This window comes from Pygoscelis adeliae, unplaced genomic scaffold (assembly GCF_000699105.1).
Source record: "Pygoscelis adeliae isolate BGI_AS28 unplaced genomic scaffold, ASM69910v1 Scaffold4, whole genome shotgun sequence".
Classification (NCBI taxonomy): Eukaryota; Metazoa; Chordata; class Aves; order Sphenisciformes; family Spheniscidae; genus Pygoscelis; species Pygoscelis adeliae.
The window spans coordinates 4,720,353-4,729,843 of record NW_008824986.1 but is presented as its reverse complement, the minus strand read 5'-3'; the positions used below and the strand labels follow the sequence as shown (position 1 = coordinate 4,729,843).

Below are 9,491 nucleotides of genomic sequence, written 5' to 3'. Positions count from 1 at the left end.
GCAACAACCGCCCTTGAGACCCGGAGAGGGAGGTGGGCAGGGCGCCAGCGCCTCGAGCGGGTACTCGGGGCTTCTCACTTCGCTGGGCTCTGAACCGGGGGCGGTTTCGAGGTGATGCGACCTGTGACAGCGGGGCAGGACTTGGACCGAAATGCAAGCGTGCTCCTGACCTCGGTTGCGCGGTTAGCGGGCTAGGGGCGAGCGCTCGCTGCCCTTCCTCGCTTGTTCGGCGACTGCCTGGATTCGGAAGCCTCCTCTGGAGCTGTAGGAACTACAGATTTGCTCGTTATCTCGTAACGCTTCCGAACCCGGTATTAAAGTTCAGCTGCGCTCAATGAAGGAGGCCAAGAGTGGCATGGAAGGTGTGAACTGCTATTCCCACCAGGTGCGAAGGCCTCCTAGTATCTTGTGCCCCATTAATGTAGTTTAGGTTTGTAGCTCTGAAGACTGTGCTGTGTACTTACCAAATTATATGGGGCCAGTGTTCCCTTATTTTGCTAACATCAAACCTTGTGATTTTAGATAGCAGGGTTCCTGCTAATGACTAACTATAAAAATGAGTAGGGTGTATTTTTTCAGTTGCTTGGAGGAGCTTTCTTCACAAAAGCATCTTAATCCTTTGAGTTGATGCCTAATCATACTTTGGGATGTAGTTTTCTACTTGGAACCCTGAATAAACACCTGTGTTTTTGTTGAGGAGAATGGTAAGAGTTCCATGTTACATCCTAATTATGTAAGACTAAACTAGCTTCAAAGACCTGGCATAATTTCAGTGACTTGGTTGTGTTCAGGGCAGCAACTATTCACCCTCATGGCTTGTTTTTTTTTCTGTTCATTTCAGGGATAACTGTAGCAATGGATGATTACACAAAAATAGAGAAGATTGGGGAAGGTAAGTATGGACAACCATGAGCCTTGTAATGCTCCACAGTTTGAGTTATCAAGTGGCATGGAAGCTCTGTGCACTCTGGCTATTAGAGGAACTACTGAGATTCAACTAACTGGCAAAATAAGCCTGTGGTTAACTGCGGTAATTATTTCTATACATAAAAGTTTTCAGACTGCCCTTCTTTTGAAGATGACATGGTCTATTTGAAACAACTGATCAGTGTTGAATCATCTGCCTTCATATCGATGGCTAATGGTGTAATTTTCCTCCGGGGGGGGGGAAATGTTCTGAGGCCTGAAACTAGCTTTTCAATTTAGGAAGCTCCTCCATTCCTTTGTGTATGAACTTGTGTACCAGTTGCTCCTGAAGTTGTACTGTGTGGCATACTTATTTTGCTCGGAGCTGCTGGTAGGGAGTAGTGGTTTGTGGATTGTTCTGCTTGGATTATATCTGGTCGCTATGCTTGACAAGGGGAAGAGCAGATTGTACACCTCTGTGGAGAAGTGAATTTTAACAATTAATTTACTATAAGGCACTAAAAAGATTGCTTCAACGCAGATGTTAGTCACAACCCCCCTTTTACTGAAAATCGAGCCTATGTTAAATGCGGAATTCAGTGTGTTTTATAATGCTTTAGCCTTAATGTAGACTTGAGAATTTGCAGTATGTTCCTCTAAGAAGGCACTCTCTAAGGTAATAGCAAAATGTATGGGCTTGGATCTTACAACAAAGCTTGGTAACTGAGGCCTTGTGCATGAATCTTTCTTCCTGAAAGAAACTAGTTTGAGCTTAATCTGAGGGATTCATGCTTCAAGAAGGGTGAAAAGAGAATACTTAAACTGTCTTGGTATGTTGAGAGTTCTACTTCTGTGAACACTGATGATTAAGGTAGATTATTGATGTGAGATTTACTACTGGTTACAGTTTTGGCTTATGGTGAGACTCGCAGCACTGCCCTCTCCCCTGCACTGAGGATTGCGCTAGAGGTTATTTCTATAGATCTGACCAACAGATGGATAGATCTCTGATTGCAGAGGGAGTGTGACTTTTTTCGCAGCTAAACTTTTAGCCTTTTAATATGATGTATCAATGGCAAAATCATAATCCCTTGGGGATGAAGAGGTATAGTGATCTTGCCTGAAAGTTAATCAACCTGAAACTCAAATAGTATTTGATTTTGCGACTACATCTTCCAAATATTCAAGTTTTACTCTTGGGCTACTAAGTACACTGTCCTAACAAATGATACTGTTTATGGGCGGCATGCTTTAAACAAACAAAACTATAGCACGGTTAAACTGCCAAAACTAAATAATAGTTCTTAAGCCAAATACTTAAAAAATACTTGATTGCAAGGACTCTTGCCTATGTTAACAATTCTTATTTGCAGTGACTTATTTGCACCTGAAGCTGGTATTTCCTACATGTGTTTCACTGTCTTTTTGTTCAGGTACCTATGGTGTTGTGTATAAAGGTCGGCACAAAACCACAGGCCAAGTGGTTGCAATGAAGAAAATACGTCTAGAAAGTGAGGAGGAAGGTGTTCCAAGTACTGCTATCCGAGAAATTTCTTTATTAAAAGAGCTGCATCATCCCAATATAGTCTGGTATGCATATACTGGTATTTAGCTAAACTCTTTGAAGGGCACTAGGTCCCTTCAGATAAGAAATTTATTTTTCTACCATTCTAGTGAGGTGAAAGCTACTCTGCTTAATACAGTGTCTGCTTTGCAGCAAATAGCTATAGTCCCAAAGCCTGTCTTTATGCCAGTTTTCGAATTAAGACTTCCTTGTGCTGCCTCTTCCCATCCTCGGACTCTAACAATTTACATAAATTACAAAATCAACAAGTAAATTTATCTTCAGAGTGGTTATTGTCAGAATGGAGACACTGTACCTTATGAAAACTGGCTGAAGCTGTTACTTTAGTCAGTCTCAGAACTTTATTTGCACCTTGGAATAGACCATTTGACCTTAGTGTTCTTATGTGAGCCTCTGTCATCAGTCGCTTCCTTGCTGTTTTGTAGCAGAGATTTACGTTTTGCATTATGATGCTGTCACATTTGGCACATCTAAGCTATGGGTGAAACTTCTATCAGTGACTATTTGACATGTAGAATTGATCGCAGCTGTTGTCTTCACCACAAAATATTTACTTGCTCTTTGATGCAGCAAAATACTTTCTCTAATGTGCCTTAAAACCGGCCGAGTTCCAGCCATGTAGTGTCTCTATGTATGCTTGGGTTTAGGAACCCTTAACAGATTTATTAAGGATGAAGGAGATACTTAAAAACTTGTGCAAATCCTGCTGCCTCTAGGTTCCTATTACAAAATTCCCTTAAACCCTCCTAGTAATTCAGGCTCTGCTCTAATAAGCCAGCTTCAAATGGAAGCTAGGCACCAACACCCACAGTTTTTTTTTAAAGGCAACAATATTTTTTCCTCAGACTTCCTGTGTCTGATACTAGGCATGAGGGAACATAAGTTTAAGAGGAAGCATATAGGGTGTTTATCTCAGTCTGGCACTATTTCAGATACATTGTCATCTGGAATATCAAGTATAACTCACTAGGTCTGTTAATCTTTGAAGTCTGAAAGCTTTTTAAGGCTTTAACAACAGGAACCTTGAAATTCAGCCTGTATCCCTATTGAGAGGGGAAATGTGACCATGAGTCCATGCATCTTGCAACGCAGTTGATTGTATGCTCAATTTTTAGTCTTCAGGATGTTCTTATGCAGGATTCAAGACTGTACCTCGTCTTTGAATTCCTTTCCATGGATCTCAAGAAATACTTGGATACTATTCCATCTGGCCAATATTTGGATCGTTCACGTGTTAAGGTAATGAGGACAATTTCTTAATACAAGAGAGAAATTAATCTAAAGAAGATGACCTACAAAGCTATAAGCAGCTCTTATTTTCAGTATAAACAATTCCTTCAGGAGAAATGAAAGGTTAAAGAAGCAGCTGTGGATAAGATCAATGTGAGTTTTGCTCTCAAATGCCACTTCAAATTCTTTTAATTACTGAAATTAAACTGCCTTAAATTAAGCTTAAGTAAAGAATTAATTTGTGTGGCTTGATGATTGATATTAACTCAATATCTGCAATGCTTTGGATCTCCATTTCCTACTACTATGGGGAGAGCTAATGTAAGGGAACGGCTTTATGTTGCAGAACACTAACTTGTACTAAAGGTTACTCCTTTTTTTCCTCCCACTTCATCCTTTCTACAGAGTTACTTGTATCAAATCTTGCAAGGTATTGTCTTCTGCCATTCAAGAAGAGTTCTGCACAGAGACTTAAAACCTCAGAATCTCTTAATAGATGACAAGGGAGTGATTAAACTGGCGGACTTTGGATTGGCTCGAGCCTTTGGAATTCCAGTGCGGGTATACACTCATGAAGTGAGTGAGTTGGAACATCCTTTTGGTGATTTGGACAATGCTTACTAGCTTCCTGGTAATAACTGAATACGAAACAGCTAAAAAAGAATCACGGACCTTTTGAAGTCATAAACTAGCAGTATCAAAAAGTTGTATTTTGGTTTTGTTTTATTCAATGGCTTTCCATCTCCCTGACTGTGGTTTTACTCTAAGGTTCCAAAGCATCTTATGAATCCCACTATTGCCTTGACAATGAATCAGATGGGCCAGAACTTATTGCTCATTGTCTCGTAAGGGCATTTTTGCTTCACAAAGTACTTGAGTTTGAGGGTTTTAGTGGCTGGGTGCTAAAGGCTTCTGACTCTTTGGGAAGTAGGGTAGGCAACTGCTTTGCTTGCAGTAGAGACTACTGCAATGGAGTTTAAGCTTATCTGTAAATGAAGTTCGAAACCAGTATTTTCACTAAAACTTCTAGCACTGGCTATTTTAACCAAAAAAACTGTGAATGCTGCTTAATAATGAATGAGCCATTGTGCTTGCAGTCAATTAGAGGACCTGATTCTGTAAACTTATAAAAAAAAATTTCCTTGTTCAATAGGTAGTGACACTGTGGTACAGGTCTCCAGAGGTGTTGCTAGGATCTGCTCGCTACTCTACTCCTGTAGATATATGGAGCATAGGTACCATATTTGCTGAGCTGGCAACTAAAAAGCCACTTTTCCATGGGGACTCGGAGATTGACCAGCTCTTCAGAATCTTCAGGTATGTCAGGCTAAACCTTTCCTTGCTACTTGTGCAGCATTGCACAACAGTGCTGTGTGTTTACTAAAATCATAGTAGTGTGTACAGGTTTCAGACTAAACTGCTCAGTATTTTGCTTATGCTTCCACAGAGCTTTAGGTACCCCCAACAATGATGTATGGCCTGAAGTGGAATCCCTGCAAGACTATAAAAACACATTCCCCAAATGGAAACCTGGCAGCCTGGGAACACATGTCAAAAACTTAGATGAAGATGGACTTGATCTGCTGTCTGTAAGTAGTCTTTCTTAAACTGCTGACTAAGAAATTGAACAGGTCATTTTAAATATGCTAGAATACATAAAGCTATATACTTATCAGTCTTGGCTAGAATGAAGATATGGAGATCTTCAAACTATCAGCAGTGGTATGGGCTGTCATTCTTGTGGAACTGACACCTTATGTGACATTCACTCACTTCTTCCATTAATAATAGATGACTAGACTACTCTTCTCATTAAGCAATGATGCCTCAGCTTTTTTAACACTAATAAGCCAGGTACAACTTGAAAGTGAAGATGAGCTTTTACAAACAGGTCTAACTAAAGGCTCCTGCCCACAAACTGTAGCTGTCACCTTCCTGGTGCCAGCACTAATTATGATGTGGCTGTATGACTGCTGATCCAGTTGGAAATGTTTTTCTTTTATGGTAACATGTGGATTAATCTTGGTGAGCTCATCTTGGTTAAGCTTTCATGGTGGTCTTAACTGAATAAACAATAATAGAAACAGCTGAATTTATTGATTAGCTGTGAAACCAGGGGCTTAGTTTAAGTCAGTCTGCAGCATCTGTCTCAATTGCCTTTAAATTTTGAGTTTAGTTTTTTGGCTGTGGTGGATTAACTTTTAATTGGTATATTTTGTCTAGTGTGAGTTTACTTTAGTTCTGTGGCCATGCAGTTGAACTACCACACTAAGCTTTTACTTGACAAGTTCTTCATCAGGCTTTTCCATTTAGTGCTCTTCCAGCTCATGTGCTGCCACTGTGGACTAATTGAGATCACATCTTGGGTGTGATCTTAGATGCACCTAAATATAAGAATGTACCTTGGTGACTTATCCTAAAGCTGCATTTATACAGTGCGGACTTGCTGATGGGGGTGTGTCTTAAGAGAAGCTGGAACTTCAGAACTATCTTGGTACAAGGGGAACCTTGTACGGCAATTACCTGTGTAGCTGGCTTATGTTTTTAAGCAGTCAAAAAGTAGTTTATTACCTATGTTGGTATGGCTATGGCAAAATACTCTGAAGCAGTGTTACCCAAGAAACTCAAATGAGTGCAATTTCTCACAGTTTTTCTTTGTGAGAACAGAGCCACAGTTCAGACTGACAACCTGAACAACAGTTGTTAAACACATAGTTATTTTGGATAGCCCTCTGAACCTTGTAGCAGTATTGTTTTAGAGGTAACTGACTGAAGTTGGGAATCATTCCTCTGTGTCCACTGACAGCATTGTTATTAAATCAGTTTGAAGTAGAATTGTTACTGATTGTGTTTACAAAATAAAACAGTTGAACAGGCAAGTGAATGTTGATACAGTCATGTAACTGGCCTGTTAAGCATTCATCTGAGCTTAGTTGTGGCTTCATTGTGTAAAAACCAATGTTTTGGGCTGCTGCTAATAAAGGCAAAAAAAATTACACTTCCTCAAATAGTGTTAACACAATTCTAATCTCAAGGCATATTAAATTCTGTAAAACCTTGTATAGTTTTGCCTTAATTAATGTTGAAATTTTAGCTTCCTATTAATGCCTGGTGACAGGGGTACGGCAGAGTTCTTGGGCATCTGGAATCCATTTAAGTTTCCTATGGCACTTCTAAGCCTGAAGCAGTAATATAACTTTAAAGGCAACAAAACTGAATATTTCATTCTAGAGCACAAGTTCAGATGTGTCAATGAAAATGTTAATTTCTCCTTCTATAGACTTGTGGATGGAAGCAGTATATAAAATAGCCATCTTTGAAAAGGGGTTGCATATTTCTGCATTAAGACCAATTCCTTGAATGAGGTTGTAAACTTAAGACCTTCATAAGCCAAATAACTTCTGTGGCCAGCATTTCAAAGCACTTAATGGCTGTCATCAAAAGCTCTGGTCTCTCAGACACTAAGCTTCAGGAAAAACTATGTTCCAGACTGCTCAGAGAAGAAATGGTCACTTAATCTAGCAGCTGAAGTGCTGTAGTCTCAATGTCACAGCATCCGTTTTTCGTCTGAGTGAATTTTAAGAGAACCTTTGATATCAGTATTAGCTATAGGATACTGTTGTTCTGGGGTATAGCTAATGGGAACCTGTCACTTAAGGTAAAACAGGACATACAAGGTTAAATCTAGAGATAGCGTTGAATTTGGCAGGAGTTCAGAGAATATAAATGCAAATTCAGTGGTTTACATCAACTTGGAAGATTCCCTGTAGGATGAAGTCTAAAGGTAGTTAACTGTCAAGACTGGATACTGGGCACAGTCATACTGGTTAAGCTTTTTTCTGGAAGATAAATTTGTTGTGGGGATGGGGGGAAGCAGCTGGTAGAATCCTGATTACTTGAGTTTGAAATGTACTTTCCTTCAGTGCGGAGAAACAAAAGCAAAAAGACTTTGCAGAGACTTTGCTAGTTTTAGCAAGTTCTAATAGAAAACTGCTAAATGCTTCATTCCTTTCTTCTTTTTTGGCCCCTGGCTGTATGATATAAACTGTAGACACTTTTTCTAAAACTGCTAGCAAAACAACTCTCTTGCCTGTTCTAGAAAGTTCTGGGGGCTGTCTTAGTGGCTATGGCGTCCCCTCTATTTGCTCCCATCAACTTTATTATGGATATCTTCCGTTGAAGTCTTTTGTTTCTTTGCAGTTCGTTTTTTCAAACTGAGTGATCACTTATATTTTAACTGTAAACTGCTGCACCAGGCTGAGTAGGAGCAATTTGACATCAGTTTCTTCAATGTCGGCTTAACAAAACAAGCATAGGACCACTTGTCCTTGTAAGCATTTTGGGCTTTAGCAGCCTAAAGCTTATTAATTTCCCTTAGCTGAGAAGCTGAGACTAATAATCACTACCACTTGATGCCTGGTTCTGGATCTAGTTCTGTGCATGTGGTACCCTGATACATGCATGGGCTTTGTTATTGAATGGGAAAACAAATGTTTCTTCACTTTGAGATGTTAGGCATTACTACTGGCCTACTACTGACTTGTAAGGTGGAAATGACCTCTCTCTCTCTGAGAAATCATGGAACATAGGGGGAAAATTTATCTTTATGGCTACTTGATTATTACTGTGGTTAAATATAACATGATTTTAGTTCCCATTTTATGAGAGAGTAAATATATTGTTGTTTTTCTTCCAGAAAATGTTAATTTATGATCCCGCAAAAAGAATTTCTGGCAAAATGGCCTTGAACCATCCATATTTTGATGACTTGGACAAATCCACTCTTCCTGCTAATCTGATTAAGAAACAATAGACCTTTGGACTAAATCAACCAGAGTGAAATAATTGTGATTACTTTTACTATTAAGTCTGACTGTAACTTGTATGTCTGTCTTTCTGCTCTAAAACTGTGGCTGTGTTTAGTTCGTTTTGGTTTAAGTGTTATCTAAATGTAAATATTAACCTATTAGTGCTGAGTTCAAATACAATGCAAATATTGCTGCCATTAATGCAGTGAACTTTCTATAAATAAAGCTTTAAATCCAGTGAAGGACTGAACTTATTTCCAGACTATCGGTGCTCTACAAAAGGACTCTGTTTTCTTTGGAATGTGCTGGTAAGGTACCACTTGTCTTAAAAAAAAAAAAGAGGCAGGTAACCTAAACTACTAAACTGCTGTTCTTGATATGACCAGAAGATATGGTAGGAAATTCCTCTGAAGTTTGAGTTGTTTCAGTATAATGTCAGTTTAAAATTTTACTGGAGTGTGGCAATCAATGTGCCAAAGGACGTGTAAATGAGGTATTTTTGAACTGAAGAATTGCGGATTACTACTTAAGCCAAGTAGATGGTCAAACTTATTTTAGGGTTTGTGTTTGTGAAGGTATTTGCAAATCAGCATTTGGAAAAATCCTTGCTCTGTATACTTTTCTGTTATCTTGAAGGCCCAAGAATTTACCCAGACATCAGCATGTGAACTTGTGAATTGGCATAGTTCCAGCTCCTGGACCAGTTAAGGTATGAGATCTTAAATTTTACACGGACTCTGTATACCAGTGTGTAACTGCTTAACAGGGCCCCTTCCAACTGCCAATAATACGGTCCTCTGATTCTTATTAAAAGTAGAGCCCCTGGATTATGCTTGAATTTGAAAACTATTCCTTCATATAGGAATAGTCAAATGTTGACTGCTAGGAATTGTAATCATCGACTGAGATGCTACGTGTCTACAGACTCTCCCACGATTAAAGCGGGAGCTTTCTAAAGCTCC

General features: G+C 39.3%; 1 protein-coding gene across 3 annotated transcripts; it reads left to right on the top strand.

Annotated features, from left to right (window-relative positions):
- Positions 1 to 845: 845 nt before the first annotated feature.
- Positions 846 to 8,755, top strand: CDK1 (cyclin-dependent kinase 1). 3 transcript variants are annotated; one of them, XM_009325838.1, is made up of 7 exons: positions 846 to 892; positions 2,340 to 2,496; positions 3,607 to 3,730; positions 4,127 to 4,297; positions 4,875 to 5,038; positions 5,169 to 5,310; positions 8,418 to 8,755. In XM_009325838.1, exons 1-7 carry the CDS (start codon positions 856 to 858, stop codon positions 8,532 to 8,534), a joined length of 912 nt encoding a protein of 303 aa, XP_009324113.1. In that variant the 5' UTR covers positions 846 to 855; the 3' UTR covers positions 8,535 to 8,755. The 3 variants fall into 3 exon arrangements, with proteins under 3 accessions (XP_009324113.1, XP_009324114.1, XP_009324115.1); XM_009325839.1 differs by having other exon boundaries at positions 856 to 892; positions 3,607 to 3,724; positions 4,974 to 5,038; XM_009325840.1 differs by lacking the exon at positions 4,127 to 4,297 and having other exon boundaries at positions 856 to 892.
- Positions 8,756 to 9,491: the final 736 nt, after the last annotated feature.